The following is a 20,678-nucleotide window of genomic DNA, read 5'->3' as shown; positions in this document are numbered from 1 at the left end:
AGAGGAAAGTGACGTGCGGACATGTGAAAAAGGCGGCTCTGTATGGGAGAGACGTTGAAGAGGAATAAAAACACCCTTGGAAACCAAAACTTGCCCCTCGTCGTGACTCGGAGCCGCAACAAATGTTTCGGATTTGTGTAGGGTACATTGTGACAGCAAACGAGCAGGTGATCGAGCAAGCGTCTGATACGAGAGCATTGCGTTCGTATGGAGCGTGTTTGAAGTGAACAGCAGAGATGAAAGGAACAAGGCAAAGTGTTGTGAAATAAAATATTACCTGTAATACGCATTTTGTTATTTGCTGATTGTATTAAACTATCACATTCATTGTCAGTCAAGAAGAGAAGAGGACTATTATCCCTTCTTTGACGAAATGACCAGAGCACAGTACAAACACACTATTGTCGGTCAGTCCTGTTGTTGGTTTTGTTGTACCATGATTTTCTTAAAAAAAAAAAAAAAAAAAAAAATTTTTAAAAAATAAAAATTAAAAAAAAATTGTACCCATGTATAATGCGCACCCCAGATTTTAGGACAATAAATTAGTTAAATTTTGCGCATTATACACGGAAAAAAACGGTAGTTATTTGATATATAATTTATATATCGTTATATGCGCCTGTGGAATATTTTGAAGTGCAAGAACCGTCAGCGGCGCGCACGCATTGTTGACAAAGGACGATTGATGGATTTAATGAATTGGAGTGACACAGATGGTTTTATTAACGTGTTATTTATGTAATAGTTTTTTGAATAACTCTGAATTTTACGTCAGGGCCGTTCTCAGCTCTTAGTTTGTGTTTATGTCACGTTAGCATACCTATCGTCTATGGAGCTCTCTTCCATTTCCGTGGCTGGAAGTCCACGCCGCCACACGCCTGTAAGTTTGTTTTGTTAAATAAAGAGCCGTTTACCAAACCCACGTCTTTCCTTGAACTTTGTTAACGCTACAATATAGTTATATAGTAGATCTGTGGAATAACGACGAGGCTGACGTCAGGGCGCACGCACGCGCGGCGTTGTTGACAAAGGACGAGGAATTTGATCGATGGATTTAATGATTTAGAGTGCACAGATGGTTTGATAACATTATTGCTTATATAATAGTTATTTGATATATAATTTATATATCGTTATATGGGCCTGTGGAATATTTTGAAGTGCAAGAGCCGTCAGCGGCGCGCACGCATTGTTGACAAAGGACGATTGATGGATTTAATGAATTGGAGTGACACAGATGGTTTTATTAACGTGTTATTTATGTAATAGTTTTTTGAATAACTCTGAATTTTACGTCAGGGCCGTTCTCAGCTCTTAGTTTGTGTTTATGTCACGTTAGCATACCTATCGTTTAGCCTGTTGTTGCTCGTTCATGACTGTTCTTGGTGTTGGATTTTGTCGAATAAATTGCCCCCCAAAATGCGACTTATACTCCGGAGCGACTTATATATGTTTTTTTTCACTTTTTTGGGCATTTTATGGCTGGTGCGACCTATACTCCGGTGCGACTTATAGTCCGAAAATTACGGTAGTCAATAATTTGTGTTAGTCAGAATTCCGGTATCTGAAACAATCAGAATACCGTAATTCCCGGACTATAAGCCATTACTTTTTGCACACGCTTTGAACCCTGCGGCTTGTTGTCCGGTGCGACAATGGATCTATGGATTTTTCGTGATTTTTGTGATGACTAATACACTTATGCACTCGTAAAAAGGCTGTGGACCGCTGTTGTGCAACACCGCTTTGCTGGGCGGAGGGATATGTGACCAGACACATTCAAATCACCCATAGTAAACCTTAACAAGCTCAGAAAGAAAAACACATGCAGTCAAACCTCGGTTTTCGAATGTCCCGGTTATCGAACAAATCGGAATTCGAACAAAAAATTCGAGACTTTTTTGCTTCGGTTGTCGAACAAAATCTTTGTTATTTTCACTTTAAACCGCATGAGGGCGCACTATGGCTGTGGAATAATTGGAGCTTCACTGACAATGAGTTCCATTCACTGACTTTCGGAGTCAGCAGATTTTATGATTTGGAGTGACAGATGGTTCGATAAACTTGTTATTTATGTTATAGTTATTTGATATATAGTTTATTTAGAGTAGCAACGTCTATGTTGTTAGACTTCAGTAGTTTCCGATTGTCTCGCAAGGCCGTGAAGGCAGCAGGGTGTGTGTGTGTGTGGGGGGGGAGCGATCCAGGGCACTTGCTTCGAGCACACACTCATATGTTGAGCTCTTGTTTTGTGAAAGAAAGAGCCGGTTACCAAACCCACGTCTTGCCTGGTACTTTGGTAACGCTACAATATAGTTATATACGTAGACCTGTGGAATAATTGGAGCCGCAACTGACGACGAGGCTGACGTCAGCGGCGCACGTAGTTCCGGAGTCAACAGCTGTGTTTTTTTTTTGTTTTTTTTTGTTTTTAAGTGACACAGCGGATGAAGATTCCAACGGATTTAATGATTTGGAGTGACTCGGATGGTTCGTCAAAATTGTTGTTTATATTACATTTATTTGATATATCTACCATAAATTTCGGACTATAAGCCGCGACTTTTTTCCAAAATTTTGAACCCTGCGGCTTATAGCCCAGTGCGGCTTATATAGGATTTTTTCCGTGATTTTTGTGATGACTTGATCACTTTTATACACTCGTAAAAAGGCTGTGGACCGCTGTTGTGCGGCACTGCTTTGGTGGGCGGAGGGATATATGGACACGGTCACTGGGGAGAAAAGTGGTGTGTTGATCGCATGTCCATCCGCCAGGCAAATAGTGCTGTATAATTCACACAAAGAAGAGACAGAACGAGATCAAGACGGACATTACTGAAAGGAAGCTTTTATACACAAACCGTCATTATGGCGGGCTTATTTAGGATTTTTTCCATGGTTTTTGTGGTGACTTGATCACTTTTATACACTCGTAAAAAGGTTGTGGACCGCTGTTGTGCGGCACCGCTTTGCTGGGCGGAGGGATATATGGACACGGTCACTGGGGAGAAAAGTGGTGTGTTGATCGCATGTCCATCTGCCAGGCAAATAGTGCCGTATAATTCACACAAAGAAGAGACAGAACGAGATCAAGACGGACATTACTGAAAGGAAGCTTTTATACACAAACCGTCATTATGGGGGACAAAAGAAATGCATATGATGCCGCTTTTAAGATAAAGGCAGTCGATGTTGATGACATTGTGTTGCATCGTCACCCTTTTCTTTATTTCGTGGTCCCGTCTACTCTGGAGCTATACGTGTCGCTCGCTAATTTAATGTAATTTAGTGCTTCGTGCATGAATAAAATTAGCATGAACAGACCCTCATCATGGAAAATGCTAGAAGAAATGCATAAAACCGACGACGAAAGAGATACTGAGAAAGTGTGTGGCAAAGGATAACTAACGCTATTCCAATCGGAAGACTAGGATGGTTTCAATGCACAGGAGGAAGATGAAGACGATGAAGCTTTTTTTTTTGCTTTTACTTGTATGCTTTTTTAATCAGCCCTGTTAGTGCTGTGCTACAGTGTTGCTGCTGTGTTACCGCCGCGTCTCAGTGACTTTTACCGATATGTTTTATTTAATCAAACGCTATTAGTGCTGTGTTACTTCCGTGTTGCTGCGGTATTACTGCCGCGTCACAGGCAGTGTTTGGAATGAAATGTTGAGGTATGTTATTAAAACTTTAAAAAAGCTTTCTGTGTCCAGTCTTTCTTTGTTAATAACTCGCGTGCACACTTCCGTGTTGCTGCGTTACTACTGCTGCGTCACAGGCAATGTTTAGAAAGACATGTGAAAGTATGTTATTAAAACTTTAAAAAGGCTTTCTGTGTACTGTCTTTCTTTGTAAAAAACTCATGTGCACGTGCGGCTTATAGTCCGGTGCGGCTTATATAAGAAAAAAACTAAAATATCCCCGGATTTTAGCTGGTGCGGCTTATAGTCCGGTGCGGCTTATAGTCCGAAAATTACAGTAGTCTGACGTCAGCGGTGCACGTAGTTCTGGAGTCAACAGCTGTGTTTTTTTGACACAAGACGAAGATTCCGATGGATTTAATGATTTGGAGTGACACGGATGGTTCGATAAAATTGTTGTTTATATCAGTGGTCCCCAACCACCGGGCCGCGGACCGGTACCGGTCCGTGGGTCACTTGGTACCGGGCCGCCAAGCCACACAGAAAAAAAAAAAAAAATTTTTAATCGACGATCAATTAATTCAGGTCAAGACGCTCGTCCCGGTCACGTGACATGTTTCCCCAGTCGAGCCCGCAAAGCTAGCAAAAATGAGTAAGTATTTATTTTGAAAAATATAAAAAAATTGGCGATTCTCTCCCAATTACATCCGTCGGTTCAGGTCAAGACGCTCGTCTCGGTCACGTGACATGTCACCTCAGTTGAGCCCGCGAAGCAAGCAAAAATGAGTAAGTATTTATTTTGAAAAATATAAAAAAACTGGCGATTCTCTCCCAATTACATCCGTCGGTTCAGGTCAAGACGCTCGTCTCGGTCACGTGACATGTCACCTCAGTTGAGCCCGCGAAGCAAGCAAAAATGAGCAAGAAACAGAGATGTTTGGAAAGCTTCTTCGGAAAGGGAAAAAAGCCCAATGAGGAGACGGAAGAAGAAGAGGCTACGACTTCTAAGAAAAGGAAAGCTGCATTTAAAAGACTATGACGCGCCAAGCCCACTCTGCATAATATGTGGCGACAGGCTAGCTAACGAGGCAATGAAGCCCTCAAAACTGCTTCGGCACATGGAGACCAAGCATCCTGCATTAAAAGACAAACCTTAACCACTTCGGGTGTCATTGTCTCCGATTACGCCTAGATGGGAGACACAAGCTCAGTGCTCCCACTAATTCAATGTAATGGTGAGTTTTATTTTAATGTCGTTTATACTTGTTTTTATGCCAGTCATATCATTTTGTTTCATCGTATTCATATATTTATTATAAATGTATTATTTATTTATATACCGTTTTTTTCCGTGTATAATACGCCCCCATGTATAATACGCACCCTAACAATGGCATGTTGATGCTGGAAAAAAGCCTGTACCCATGTATAATACGCACCCAATTTTTTTTTTTTTTTAATCTTTTTTTTTTTTTCTTTTTTTTTTTAAGTCCCAATGATCGTCACACACGCAGGGAGGCAATGGGTCCCATTTTTATAGTCTTTGGTATGGTCTTAACTAGGCTGGATGTATTTTTTTTGTTGGCGTTGATTTCTCCGACTGCCCGTAAAGGCACCACCGCGATCAGATGAAAAGAGAGGAAAGTGACGTGCGGACATGTGAAAAAGGCGGCTCTGTATGGGAGAGACGTTGAAGAGGAATAAAAACACCCTTGGAAACCAAAACTTGCCCCTCGTCGTGACTCGGAGCCGCAACAAATGTTTCGGATTTGTGTAGGGTACATTGTGACAGCAAACGAGCAGGTGATCGAGCAAGCGTCTGATACGAGAGCATTGCGTTCGTATGGAGCGTGTTTGAAGTGAACAGCAGAGACGAAAGGAACAAGGCAAAGTGTTGTGAAATAAAATATTACCTGTAATACGCATTTTGTTATTTGCTGATTGTATTAAACTATCACATTCATTGTCAGTCAAGAAGAGAAGAGGACTATTATCCCTTCTTTGACGAAATGACCAGAGCACAGTACAAACACACTATTGTTCTTTCGGTATTTATTCAACCCACATTCTTTCACAACATGACAAGAAGAGAACAATACATAAATCAATACTCGTACCAGTACCATGATTTTCTTAAAAAAATAAAAAATAAAAAATTAAAAATTTAAAAAAAATTGTACCCATGTATAATGCGCACCCCAGATTTTAGGACAATAAATTAGTTAAATTTTGCGTATTATACACGGAAAAAAACGGTAAATGTATTATTTAGTTATATAAATCTATTATTTATTTATATAAAGGCCGGTCCGCGAAAATATTTCTGACACGTAACCGGTCCGTGGCGCAAAAAAGGTTGGGGATCACTGGTTTATATAACATTTATTTGATATATCTAGTCTGACGTCAGCGGCGCACGTAGTTCCGGAGTCAACAGCTGTGTGTTGTTGTTTTTTTAAGTGACACAAGACGAAGATTCCGATGGATTTAATGATTTGGAGTGACACGGATGGTTCGATAAAATTGTTGTTTATATTATTGTCATTTGATATACAGTTTATATATCGTTATATGGGCCTGTGGAATAATTTGAACTGCAACTGACGACGAGTCCGACGTCAGCGGCGCGCCGCACACGCAGCGTTGTTTACAGAAAGGACGAAGAATTCGATCAATGGATTTAATGATTTGGAGTGACACAGATGGTTTGATAAACGTGTTATTTATGTTAGTTATTTGAATAACTGTTAATGTTACGTCAAAATGCGTCTTAAACTCTGGTGCGACGTGTTTTTTTCCCCTTTATCGTGCATTTTATGGCTGATGCGACTTGTACTCCGGAGCGAGTTTTAGTCCGAAAAATACGTTAAATATCATGAGGCATTGTATCGACTTGTATTCCAATTTACATTAGTGACAAATTTCAATGATGAAAGATAATATTTAGAGTGGTGCAAAGCCAATGCTGCATTCACAAACACCAAAATACAGGAGCAGCTCATTTTTGTGTTATGTACACAAACAACCAGTGCAAAAACTGATCTGCTAAGAAAATACACAATTTCACAGGCAATTTGCCAGTGTTTGTAGGTTCCTATCAAATCAATAAGGACGTGCTCGATAACTGACCATTACTGAAATGTTGCTTTTCTATTTTTTACGCAACATTATAGGGATTCACACATGGTTCAACACAGTAATTGGGATAAAGTCATACCTGAGATGCTCAATGCCCAAGGCGGTCTGGTCGTACTCTCCCGACTCTTCATAGACAATCTGAAGTTCTATTAGAGGGACCTTGTGCTGGGTTGCCTCCAACAGCTCTGTCACAGCTTGCTCGTTAATTTCACATCCTTTGAGCTCACACTGCAGGGGAAGCACGGGCTTCACACAAGCCTTGAGATCACTGAAGTCGACATCACAAACCTGAAATAATGCCCATATAATGGTTAGTTTGAATAGGTTTATAATTATCCACAGATTTTGAATCAGTGGGATTTTATTGTATTGCCAAGAATATACAGTAATTAATGAAAGGGGCTGTTTATGAAATGCAAAGCAATGCAAAGTTGTTTTACTCAATGCAGCTTTATGATATAAACATTTATTAATTTACATGGGAATTGCACATCATAAGGAAAAAAAATGTGGTGAAAAGAATGGCTATGAATCACTATCAGGATAAACAAAATAAAAAAACAAAATAAACTCAACTAAACGCTTGCCTCTAGTCAATGAGATTCAGTGTTTACACGGAGCTCTGTGTGGCGTGGCTCAGTGGTAGAGTGTCCGCCCTGAGACTGGAAGGTTGTGGGTTCAAACCCCGGCCGGGTCATACCAAAGACTATAAAAATGGGACCCATTGCCTCCCTGCTTGGCACTCAGCATTAAGGGTTGGAATTGGGGGGTTAGATCACCAAATGATTCCCGAGCGCGGCACCGCTGCTGCTCACTGCTCCCCTCTCCCCCAGGGGATGGATTAAAATCAAATGGGGATGGGTTAAATGCAGAGGACAAATTTCACCACACCCAGATGTGTGTGTGACAATCATTGGGACTTTAACTTTAAACTTTTAATCAACTCTAAAGTTGTGGGATCTATCGTCAACCCTGGTGACCATGTCGAATTGAGCAAGACAATGAACCCCAATTTGCTCCCAGTGTGTACCTGGCAGCACCTTGCATGGCAGCAGCCTCCCATTGGTTTATGGATGTGTGTGAATGTGAGGCATTGTAAAGCGCTTGTGGCGTATGGTGTAGATCAGGAGTGTCCAAACTTGCAAAGCGGGCCGGATTTGGTTAGATGAAATTGTAAAGGTCCCTCCGTGAGTCGTCACCTTATCGTGGTGGAGGGATTTGCGTTCCCCTATGATCCTAGGAGCCATGTTGTCTGGGGCTTCATGCCCCTGGTAGGGTCACCCATGGCAAACGGGTCCTAGGTGAGGGGCCAGACAAAGCACGGCTCACATTAGCCCCTTATGATGATAAAAACAAATGGATCTCGTTTTCCCTCGCCCGGACGCGGGTCACCGGGGCCCCCCTCTGGAGCCAGGCCTGGAGGCGGGGCTCAAAGGCGAGCGTCTGGTGGCCGGGCCTTCGCCCATGGGGCCCGGCCGGGCACAGCCCGAAAAGTATACGTGGGTCCCCCTTCCCATGGGCTCACCACCTGTGGGAGGGGCCAAAGGGGTCGGGTGCAGTGTGAGCTGGGCGGCGGCCAAAGGCAGGGACCTTGGCGGTCTGATCCCCGGCTGCAGAAGCTGGCTCTTGGGACATGGAATGTCACCTCTCTGGCTGGAAAGGAGCCCGAGCTGGTGTGCTCAGCAGAAAAGTTCCGACTAGATATAGTCGGACTTGCCTCCACGCACAGTTTGGGTTCCCGTACAAGCCCTCTCGAGAGGGGCTGGACTCTCTTCCACTCTGGAGTTGCCCACGGTGAGAGGCGTCGAGCAGGTGTGGGTATACTTATTGCCCCCCGGCTGGGCGCCTGTACATTGGGGTTCACCCCGGTGAACGAGAGGGTAGCCTCCCTCCACCTTCGGGTGGGGGGACGGGTCCTGACTGTTGTTTGTGTCTATGCACCAAACGGCAGCGCAGAGTACCCACCCTTCTTGGAGTCCCTGGAGGAAGTGCTGGAGAGCGCTCCTTCTGGGGACTCCATCGTTCTACTGGGTGACTTCAATGCTCACGTGGGCAATGACAGTGATTGGGCGTGATTGGGAGGAACGGCCCCCCCGATCTGAACCCGAGCGGTGTTCTATTATTGGACTTCTGTGCTCGACACGGATTTTCTATAATGAACACCATGTTCAAGCATAAGGGTGTCCATGTGTGCACTTGGCACCAGGACACCCTAGGCCGCAGTTCGATGATCGACTTTGTAGTCGTGTCATCGGATTTGCGGCCGCATGTTTTGGACACTCGGGCGAAGAGAGGGGCGGAGCTGTCAACTGATCACCACCTGGTGGTGGGTTGGCTCCGATGGTGGGGGAAGATGCCGGTCCGACCTGGCAGACCCAAACACTCTGTGAGGGTCTGCTGGGAACGTCTGGCAGAATCCCCTGTCAGGAAGAGCTTCAACTCCCACCTCCGGCAGAGCTTTTCCCACGTCCCGGGGGAGGCGGGGGACATTGAGCCCGAGTGGACCTTGTTCCGCGCCTCCATTGTTGAGGCGGCCGACCGGAGCTGTGGCCGTAAGGTCATTGGTGCCTGTCGTGGCGGAAATCCCCGAACCCGCTGGTGGACACCGGCGGTAAGGGATGCCGTCAAGCTGAAGAAGGAGTTCTATCGGGCCGTTTTGGCCTGCGGGACTCCGGAGGCAGCTGACAGGTACCGGGTGGCCAAGCGGAACGCGGCTTCGACGGTTGCTGAGGCAAAAACCCGGGCGTGGGAGGAGTTTGGCGAGGCCATGGAGAATGACTTCCGGGCGGCTTCGAGGAAATTCTGGTCCACCATCCGGCGTCTCAGGAGGGGGAAGCAGTGCAACGTCAACACTGTTTACAGTGGGGATGGCGTGCTGCTGACCTCGACTCGGGACGTCGTGTGTCGGTGGGGAGAATATTTCGAAGACCTCCTCAATTCCACCTACACGCCTTCCATTGTGGAAGCAGGGCCTGGGGACTCTGAGGCGGACTCTCCAATCTCTGGGGTCGAAGTCACTGAGGTAGTTAAAAAACTCCTCGGTGGCAAGGCCCCGATGAGATCCGCCCAGATTTCTTAAGGGCTCTGGATGTTGTGGGGCGGTCATGGCTGACACGTCTCTACAACATTGCGTGGACATCGGGGACCGTGCCTCTGGATTGGCAGACAGGGGTGGTGGTTCCCCTCTTTAAGAAGGGGGACCGGAGGGTGTGTTCCAATTACAGGGGAATTACACTCCTCAGCCTCCCTGGTAAGGTCTATTCAGGGGTGCTGGAGAGGAGGGTCCGTCGGGAGGTCGAACCTCGGATTCAGGAGGAACAGTGTGGTTTTCGTCCTGGCCGTGGAACAGTGGACCAGCTCTTCACCCTCAGCAGGATCCTCGAGGGTGCATGGGAGTTCGCCCAACCAGTCCACATGTGTTTTGTGGACTTGGAGAAGGCGTTCGACCGTGTCCCTCGGGAGGTTCTGTGGGGGTTGCTTTGGGAGTACGGGGTACCGAGCTAACTGATAAGGGCGGTTCGGTCCCTGTATCACCGATGCCAGAGTTTGGTCCGCATTTCCGGCAGTAAGTCGGATTCGTTCCCAGTGAGGGTTGGACTCCGCCAAGGCTGCCCTTTGTCACCGATTCTGTTCATAATTTTTATGGACAGAATTTCTAGGCGCAGCCGAGGCGTTGAGGGTGTCCGGTTTGGGGACCTCAGCATCGCGTCTCTGCTTTTTGCAGACGACGTGGTGCTGTTGGCTTCTTCAGGCCGTGATCTCCAGCTCTCACTGGAGCGGCTCGCAGCAGAGTGTGAAGCGGTCGGGATGAGGGTCAGCACCTCCAAATCCGAGTCCATGGTCCTCGATCGGAAAAGGGTGGAATGCCCTCTCTGGATCGGGGATGAGATCCTGCACCAAGTGGAGGAGTTTAAGTATCTTGGGGTCTTGTTCACGAGTGAGGGGAGGATGGAGCGCGAGATCGACAGGCGGATCGGTGCAGCGTCGGCAGTAATGCGGACTCTGTACCGGTCCGTTGTGGTAAAGAGAGAGCTGAGCCAAAAGGCAAAGCTCTCAATTTTCCGGTCGATTTACGCTCCTACCCTCACCTATGGTCACGAGCTATGGGTCGTGACCGAAAGAACGAGATCCCGGATACAAGCGGCCGAAATGAGTTTTCTCCGCAGGATGTCCGGGCTCTCCCTGAGAGATAGGGTGAGAAGTTCGGTCATCCGGGAGAGACTCTGAGTAGAGTTGGTACTCCTCCACGTTGAGAGTAGCCAGATGAGGTGGCTCGGGCATCTCATCAGGATGCCTCCTGGACGCCTCCCTGGGGAGGTGTTCCGGGCACGTCCCACCGGTAGGAGACCCCGGGGACGACCCAGGACGCGCTGGAGAGACTATGTCTCTCGGCTGGCCTGGGAACGCCTTGGGATCCCCCGGGAGGAGCTGGATGAAGTGGCTGGGGAGAGGGAAGTCTGGGAGTCCCTCCTGAAGCTGCTGCCCCCGCAACCCGACCCCGGATAAGCGGAAGAAGATGGATGGATGGATGGATGGATGGATGGATGGATGGATGGATGGATGGATGGATGGATGGATGGATGGATGGATGGATGGATGGATGGATGGATGGAAATTGTAAAGGGGCCGACCATTCGCACCGACATTCCTCGGACCATTACCATTGTAAATACTATGCAACTGTATCCTTTGCTGTCTGCAGATAGAGTGATATTGGAAATGAGAATCTATTGCTAATTCCACTAACAGAAAAGTTAAAGATTAAAATAATAATAAATTAAATACAAATGAACAATTTTATGAAAGTTGAATGATTTTTTATTAGATTATTAAGTTTGTTTTATTATTGTTATTGTTATATTAATGAGAAGGGTGATATTGGTGTTTTGACTGCAGTAGATAGGCCAGGTTGCATCATGTCAGATTTTTAATCCAAATTAAATCATTCTCCATTTTATCTTTTTTATTTCAACTTCATACGCAACAAATTACTTCATAATCACAAAATAATAATCCAGTCTTTTTGTCTTTTACGATCACTGTGAGTGGGTGGCGCGGATGCGTAGTAGTGTGTAGTTAGTACGAAGTAGACAGCTCTCACCAGTCGTCCGTGGTTTTAGCGTCGCCTTAGTCCTTGATGTGCGGACATTTGAATGAGGAAGTATTTGTGTCACTGTGTGCGTGTGAACTGGGAAGGGACGGACGGGGGAGACACGCTCGCAACCGATCATGAGCCCTGGCTCATGTGCGCGTTCCCGTTCGGACGAGTTTCATTTCTGTGGCTCGCACTGGGGCGTGCAGGTCCGGGCGACAGTGTCAGCGAGCAACTTATTGATTTTTCGGGCCGGTCTAAATTTAGATGGCCATGGACCAACTTCACTAAAAGTTGTTGAAAAAAAAATTTCCTCATATGTCCCCTTTAAGAACACAGCTTCTCAAGGTAAGCTCATGCATCAATTATACTTTTTGAACACATTACAGTGATCCCTCGCCACTTCGCGCTTCACCTATTGCCACCTCAGTGCATCGTGTTTTTTTTTTTTAAAACAAATATTGCGGATATACATATTCATTGCATTGCGCATTTTTGCGGCATCACTTGGAGTGTGGGGCTTTGTCTGCCCATATGACTTTACAGTACACTATTGGCCAATGGGAACATGTTGATCTGTATCCTTGCAGCTGATTGGCTGAGAGCTGTAAGAGCTGTTCTAACCACACTTTATCTCAGCCTCCTGCACTGTATCCATTTCCACTTTGTTGGCGTCAACAGTACATATATATTGGCAACACCTCAGACTTCGTTTCTTTTTTTTTTTTTTAACTTTGGGATTTTTAGCTACAATACCACAAAAACGTCTTGCACCTTCTACGCCTTCTGGAGACGGCAAGCGTAAGAGGAAGATGCTTACAATAGCAGAGAAGGTGAAATTTCTTGACATGCTTAAGGAAGGGAGAAGTTACGCAGAGGTTGGCAGTCGTTATGGTTAATGAGTCGACCGTGCGTTATATTAAGAAGGTCAAGATGAATATACGTTCGGCTGCAAATATTACTTTTACAAGGGGGGCAAGGGTTTAAGGGAGGCAAGGATAGTAAGTCCATGCAATAAGGGCAACAAGGGCATATCCCTTTGGGTAAAATACTGCAGGAAGAACATTCTTTTCGATACGAACATCATCCGTGAAAAGGCCAGGCAACTGTACAGCCAACTTGCAGATGATGATGATGATACCAACCCTGACGACCCTCAACTTCAAGTTGGTGCAGAATTGTATAAAAATGTGACTTTTAAGTCTATCATTGAAGAAGGGGGCTATATGCCTGAACAAGTGTTGAACATGGACGAGACTGGCTTTGTGGAAGAGTATGGCATAAAGAACATTCATCATAAAGGAAAAGGCCAAAGCACCTGGGTTAAAGGCCTCCAAGGATCGCTTCACACTCCTAATGTGTGGCAATGCTGCTGGGCATATGGTACAGCCAGCGCTAATTTATAAATCAAAGGTTCCAAGAGCCCCAAGAACAAAAACATGAGTGTTCTCCCAGTGTATTGGATGCACTATCCGAAAGCTTGAATAACGAAGTCATTGTCAAAAGATTGGTTCCATAAGTGCTTCATCTCCAAAGTCAGGGTTTACCTCGTTGAAAAGGGGCTACATTTTAATGTGCTACTACTGATGGACAACGTTGGAGGCCTGAGTGCCCAAGGTGTGCATTGAATTATTGCCTCCAAGAACCACATCCCTCATCCAACCAACGGACCAGGGCGTTATTTGTGCGTTTAAGGCACTGTACACCAAGCACACCATGCAAGACCTGGTTGAATCCATAGACACTGAAATTAACTTTTCGGTGCAGCAGTATTGGAAGGTGTTGAGTATAGTAACGTGTCTCAAGCACATCGAGAACATGCTGAGGGAGATAAAGACAAGGAATTGTGGCCAAACGTGGTCCACGACTACAAAGAATATACGTACCTTTGAGGAAATTCGTCATTCCGCTATCAGTAGTGTAGTAAAGCTAGGAAGGCAAGTCAAAAGAGTAGGCATTACTGAAATGAATGAGGATGATGTTAGCAGGCGCCTTGATTGCTAAGGAGAACTGCTAACGGATGATGATCTGGCTGAGCTAACAAGGTCAGAGAGTGAGGACGAAGCAGAAGGCAAAGAAGATGATCCAGAAGAAGTCGGTCGAACACTCGAACACCTGGCAACCATAATGCGATCTGCAAAAGATCTTCAGAGGATGGTGGAGGAATGGGACCCAGAGATGATTTGTGCGTTGCAATTCAGAAATACAGTCGACGGAGCCCTGCACGTGTATAAATGCATCTTAACTTAGGAAGAAAAGCAACGCCAGCAGCTGCCTATCACTATGTTTCTGACACGACCACCAGGAAAAGAACCAAGGGAAGACTCTGTCCTCACTTTCTGGAATCTCAATTACAACAAAGTTATGGCACCACCTAACGAATCTGGCATCTGACCTTACGTTAGTAGTATAAATATAAATAAGAATGTTTTTGAAAGTCAGTTAGAGTTTAAAATGTTTAAAAAAAAGGTGTGTTAAAAATACAAAAAAGTGTTTATAACTACAATCGTGTTTGAAAATACAATAAAGATTCATAAAAGTCTTGTGTGGATATCGTAACAACAATTGACTCTACATTGCAGATTTTCACCTCTCGCGGGTGGTCTTTGAACCAATTATCTGTGATAAACGAGGGATCACTGTACATCTTAAAGTTAAAGTCCCAATGATCATCACACACACATCTGGGTGTGGTGAAATTTGTCCTCTGCATTTAACCCATCCCCGTGTGATTTTAATCCATCCCCTGGGGGAGAGGGGAGCAGTGAGCAGCAGCGGTGCCGCGCTCGGGAATCATTTGGTGATCTAACCCCCCAATTCCAACCCTTAATGCTGAGTGCCAAGCAGGGAGGCAATGGGTCCCATTTTTATAGTCTTTGGTATGACCCGGCCGGGGTTTGAACCCACAACCTTCCAGTCTCAGGGCGGACACTCTACCACTAGGCCACTGACAATGTAAACGTGATGAGCTCTGGAGCCATGAAAACCATTATGATGCGTGCATCACCTTGTTTTAGTTTTGTAATGTCCTGCCTCATAGAACATTTCATGTCATTACTATTGTCGTGGTTTCTATTATTTAAATATTGCTCAAATGGAATGTTCATTTTCACTTGATAATAATAGAAAACCACATGGAATGTCTCACCTCTACAAGAACGTCAAACAACTCCGCAGACCACAGAGCTTGCCAACCGAATGACTGTACCACTTTTTTCAAGTAGTCAGCAGTAAAGGATTTGACTTCTGAAGGCTTGCAGTCACCTAACCATTAAAAAGGAAACAAAGAAGGCTAAATTGACATGTACAGAAAAGCAAAAATGTGTAATTTAGTTATTTTATGGCAGCATACCCAAGATTTATTTTCCCTGGCAACAATATGCCACAATAAAGTACAACAATACAATGCAACATGTTTGGTGCCTTAAAAACACCTATCTCACAAGAGTGAATTCCGTAGTTAATATTTATCTCTCTTTTCACAACAATTTAGTTAGGAACTGACTGTGAGGTTAACGTTTTTGTTTGTTGTGCTGAATAAATAGTAAAATATTGAAATAATGTTTTCCGTCTTAATTTTCTTGCATTTTTTTTTGTTTCAACAGTCAGGAAGTTGAACCTAAAATACATAAATAACTTGCATTAATCAGAAGACCTAAACAACCAAACAAAGTACATTAAAATAAAATGATTGCCTCTCAAATATTGAAGCTAAAATTGGGAAATTACACTATAAAATACTGGTAAACAAACCACACCTTTTAAAGCAATGGAATCAATTAACTGCATTTTAAAAGCAACTTGCCAAAACCACAGTATATAATTCCCTTAATTTTATTTTTTTAACCTTCGTTTATCCAAATACAAAAAACGTCACCGGAATCGGCCACTACAGGTTAGTTAAAGGCCATATCATAGAAATGTGTCTTTAAACGTGTCTTAAATGTTTCTACTAAGGTAACAGTTCTAATATCGATTGGTAGGGCATTCCAAAGCTCTGGAGCCTGAATAGAAAATGCTCTAGACCCAGCAGACCTTTTTTTGGCCCTCGGAGTCACTAAAAGACTAGCGTTTTGCGAGTGGAGGTTATGAGACGGAACGTAAAGAACAACTAGGTCGACGAGATATGAAGGCGCTAAGCCATGCATTGATTGTTATTATTATTACTATTATTCTACTATTATTCATGCGTTTATTACGTCCCGCCTGGACTACTGTAACGCATTATTCTCTGGTCTTCCTAAGTCTAGTATCAAAAGTCTACAGTTAGTACAAAATGCTGCTGCAAGGCTGCTCTCACGGACAAGAAAATTTGATCACATTACCCCAATATTAGCCAACTTACATTGGCTCCCGGCCCATTTATGATGTGACTTCAAGTCCTAATGGACTTTGCAAAATTTAAGTGGACCTCAGTGCGCAGGGAGCTTAATTTAGTCCGATCGCGCAACCGCAGCGCGCTGGGCGCTCACTGTCGCATTGCTTTAGGAGCGTCTTTGTGTTTTAGGATGGCTTTACTGCTCCCACTTGCTTCCTTTGGAGGCATGATTAGAGTTGATGCAATCCTTAGAGTAACGAGAATGTAATAACGAACGGAATCAGTTGGCATACGGGTCCTCTCGGCTCATCTTTTCGACAACCGAATTTCGTCCGACATCCGAAGCAAAAAAATCTAACATTTTTTGTTCGAATACCGATTTGTTCGAGAACCGGGACGTTCGAAAACCAAGGCTCCACTGTACTTTATTTGATATTATAAAATATATTTATAAAATTATTTTCTCAGCCACTGAATGAATAATAACATTGATAACTTAAAGATTATTAAAAGCTGAGGACCAAAAATAATGCAAACAAATGCAGCCCCCTTTTCTCTAAACTAACTGAATACTTACTTTACTTAGAGACAACAAAAACACACATTATATGCGCCATGAAACACGTTAATGCTCAGTAGTACACACAGCACTTATTTGCCATGTAGGTAGTGATGGGAAAATTACGCTATAGATTTGCTTCATTAATCAGATGGGAAAATGACTATAGGTTTGCTTCATTAATCGGTTGTGGGGTTTTTTTGATAAATGGATTCAAGAATAATAAATGGATTTAAGAAGCAACGGTGTGCTTTCAGCCCAATCAAGATGTGTAAAAAAAAAAAAAAAAAAACACACAATAACTGGTACATGAAGCAAATTCGACACTTTGCTTTCCCGTTACTACTTGTAGGTCTACTAAATGTGATTAAGTTTAATGGGGATATATGGAGCTGAAACAGGAAGACTTTGATGAAATATCTTATTATATACCACATGAAGCTTTTTGACATCGCTACCAATGAGGCAACAGCTTTCTACGTTGCTTTACACCAGTTTTGAAAACCACTTTGGTTGTCCCCAAAATTTTACCATAGCACACGCACGCACGACTGCAAGATCTGCTAGTGGCTGACGTCACAATGAGCTTGTAACTAAAATAACTGTTCACATTCTTACCTAGTATGAAGTCCTGGTAGGCTTTGAACCTTTCATAAAACAGGAGATGGTCTGTTTTGAATGTGTCTGGTAAACTTGAGTTGATTCCTCCATTGTGCTCAGATCTCTGAAGCTGGGTTCCTGTCTTAGCGTTGAAGTTGTCTGTGCCACTGTCATCGTCGTCATCATCCTCATTTTCATCCCCATCATCACTTGCATCATCGTTAGCTTTCCCTTCATTTTGGAATAGAGCTGTCGCATTTAAAATAGAATGGAATACAGTCGCTCTCGGTCTCTCTAGCGATCTATCGGTCTATGTATCTATAATAGGGTGACCAGACGTCCTCTTTTTCCCCAGACATGACCTTCTTTTGAGCCCTAAGAAAATGTCCGGGTGGAATTTCAAAATCGTCTGGGATTCTGTTGGACTGCCTCAAACCTAATACACGTACAGTACATTGTCAAGAGAATTGCCACTCTGTTCCATTACACCAGGGGTGTCCAAACTTTTTGCAAGGAGGGCCAGATTTGATAAAGTGAAGGCGCCCGGGGGCCAATCGTTTTTTCTGACATTTTTTAACTACAGAAATTTCATGCAAATACACACTCTTATGAAACAAATTTCATTGTCCCAATTGTCTTTATTTTTTAAGTGACAAAATAACCAAATATAAGCCACTCAGGCAGATGTGAACAACTCTAAAAACACAAATTCTGCCTTCCATTCATATCTGAAGAGTCAGATAACATTGAATAAAATGTATGAAATACCTTAAATTTACAAGAGTTTAAAATTATTTTTGCCTCATGAACATTTTAAACAGGAGTTATAAGTAATGCAAAGTTGTCTGTTATTATTAAAACAAGTTAATTTTGCTCTTGTCATTTACAATATTTTTCAGAAAGTAATCGTTTGTGTCACGTCTACAGGTTCATAACATCAACAGTAATAACATGGCCACTTCGTAATATTTAATATTAAGTAATTTTTACTTTTGATCTACTTTTGACTCACAGCCCCACGTGATGAATCGCTGTTGTGATGCCAGTTCAGCTTGGAGCTGCTTCCCTTTATCAGCGCGGTCACTCCCTGTTAGCTTGTCGTATGTGTTAGCATGTTTAGTCTGATGGTGTCTCTTTAGGTTGAAATCCTTAAACAAGGCAACTGTCTCTGGACCACTGCTACACCGTGATTAAGGATGCATACCACTCTGCGGCTCGTGCAGCTTTAGGACTCTCGGACCACTGTCTAGTTCATCTGGTCCCGGCCTACAGGCAGAAACTAAAAACTTCTAAGCCTGTGGTGAGGACTGTGAGGAAGTGGACAGTGGAGTCAAGGCAGGACCTGGAGCTGAACCCGCTCAAGACCGTGGAGATGACAGTGGACTTTTGGCGAGACCCTTCACCACTTTTGCCCCTCACTATCCGCAGTAATACTATTCTCTCCACGGACACCTTCAAGTTCCTGGGAACCACAATCTCTCGGGACCTGAAATGGACAGGCCACATAGACTCTGTCCGAAAGAAGGCCCAGCAGAGGCTGTACTTCCTGAGACAGCTCAAGAAGTTCAACCTGCCGCGAGAGCTTCTGAAGACCTTCTACACTGCCATCATCCAGCTTTCCTCGTTTTTTTTTTTGCAGTCGCCATGGCAGAAATGAGCGGAGAGGGGTGGTGCTGCCACCTTTTGGTAATAGGAGGAATTACAGTTTCAAGTTTCATGATTTTTTATTTTTTTTTTATTCAGTTTGACAGTGCAGGCGGGCCATTAATAATACATTATTAGACCGAAGCTGCGGTTGCCCGCGGGCCGGACGTTTGACATGTTTGCTGTATAGCAATTGCATTTATTGGCCCGAATAACACAAAACAACATATATACAATAACAAAAACCTATTTACACTAACACTAACTAGTTTTATAGCGGTACACTAAGTAAAAAAAGACTAAAGAAATACGTCCATCGGTGCAGCATTTGAAGAAGAAAAAAGGGCTCCTCTTCAGTCATCCTCTTGCGGGGTGCGTTGGCACCTTTGTTTGCCTCAGACACGTAAGTGCCAGCCTTGCACGTCAAGCACTCAGCTTCATAATGATCACGCCCCTGGCGAAAGCACTGGAATTTTTTTATTCAACTCCTCCGTGAACGTGCATTTTCGTTTCGGCATTGCTTGTAAACACTCGGTGAACACTGGACAGCCCACCTTACTTCGTAGCAAAGTGACTAGATTTGAGGACTTTTTTGCGAACGATACAGATAAAGCTGGAATGGAGTGAAATCGAACGGAGTGGCAATTCTATTGATAATGTACTGTCCATGTATTATGTTTGAGGTAGTCCAACAAAATCCCGGACAGTTTTGAAATCCCCCCCGGACATAAGTTTTAGGGCTCAAAAGTAGGACGTCCTGGAAAAAGAGGACGTCTGGTCACCCTAATAATAGCATCATAGCAGGTTACCAAATAAAATGAAGCTTAAGATGTAGCACGGACCTTGAGTTATATGCTGCATATTGCCTTCAGGTTCAGGACTCGCTGGGTTACTTTCTTCACAGACTTCATCTCTGACAGTCGAGTCTCCAACGACGGTGTTTTTCTTCTGACTTCCATTCAAAATTCTTCCAGCCGATCGATCGTCATATATTTCTTGCGCCATTGAGATTCTGCAGTACATGAAAGAAATGTTTTACTAATAGGATTGTTGCGCTTGTGAAAGCGACCAACGCCCACACCGACCAACTTTCAAAAATTTCCCGGTTTGTACTCAACGAGAACTTGTCATTTGGGTTCAACAGCAGCTGTTCTTTTGTGACATTACCGCCACCTAGTGAACTGGAATGCAAATTACGACTTTGAAATGAACGACTTTCTTGGTTCCGATTTATGTTGAATAAAACTCATGAAAGAACATCAGATACAAAGGCGTATGCTTGGTCTAAGACTCTAAGCTTTGGTAGGCATTACAACTTACTTCCCCCAACCCAAAACCAGAACTTGATCATGCATCACGTGTACACAACCAGACACTCATACTCGGCAGAACAGTTCAAGAACACTTTAATTATTGCTTTTCCAAATTCAGCATACATTTTGCATTTTGTCCTTTTATGCAGTTAAGAGAAAAACATTCCAGGTAAGATAAAAATAAATAAATGAATAATTAAAAAACAAATATCTTGCACGATATAAAAATATTTAAAAAAAGAAAAACTGTATTATTGCAGTGTTTGTTGCATGCTTATGCCTTCTGTATTCATCAACTGGCAAAATTAAAAATAATAATAATATTAATGCTTAGCGGCTTAGAATTCTCAGTGGAAATTGATTCATTTTGAGA

At 43.7% G+C, this 20,678-nt stretch overlaps 1 protein-coding gene across 3 annotated transcripts in view; it reads right to left on the bottom strand.

Moving 5' to 3' along the window:
- The window catches only part of shcbp1 (SHC SH2-domain binding protein 1), a 56,797-nt gene extending 36,682 nt beyond the window's left edge, over positions 1 to 20,115 (bottom strand). Inside the window, exons 1-4 of one of the 3 annotated variants that reach the window (XM_037246674.1) lie at positions 19,835 to 20,115; positions 17,367 to 17,597; positions 15,020 to 15,135; positions 6,859 to 7,067 (exon numbers count right to left, since the gene is read on the bottom strand). In XM_037246674.1, the coding sequence (XP_037102569.1) occupies positions 6,859 to 7,067; positions 15,020 to 15,135; positions 17,367 to 17,597; positions 19,835 to 20,015 (737 nt within the window). In that variant the 5' untranslated portion in view covers positions 20,016 to 20,115. The remainder of the gene's footprint in view (positions 1 to 6,858; positions 7,068 to 15,019; positions 15,136 to 17,366; positions 17,598 to 19,834) is intronic. The other 2 variants (XM_037246673.1, XM_037246672.1) reach the window with 2 other exon arrangements.
- Between the last annotated feature and the right edge of the window lie 563 nt (positions 20,116 to 20,678).

This window comes from Syngnathus acus, chromosome 3 (assembly GCF_901709675.1).
Source record: "Syngnathus acus chromosome 3, fSynAcu1.2, whole genome shotgun sequence".
In the NCBI taxonomy this organism is placed as follows: domain Eukaryota; kingdom Metazoa; phylum Chordata; class Actinopteri; order Syngnathiformes; family Syngnathidae; genus Syngnathus; species Syngnathus acus.
Note: the sequence above shows the minus strand (reverse complement) of the source record. Positions and strands in the feature narration are given on the sequence as shown.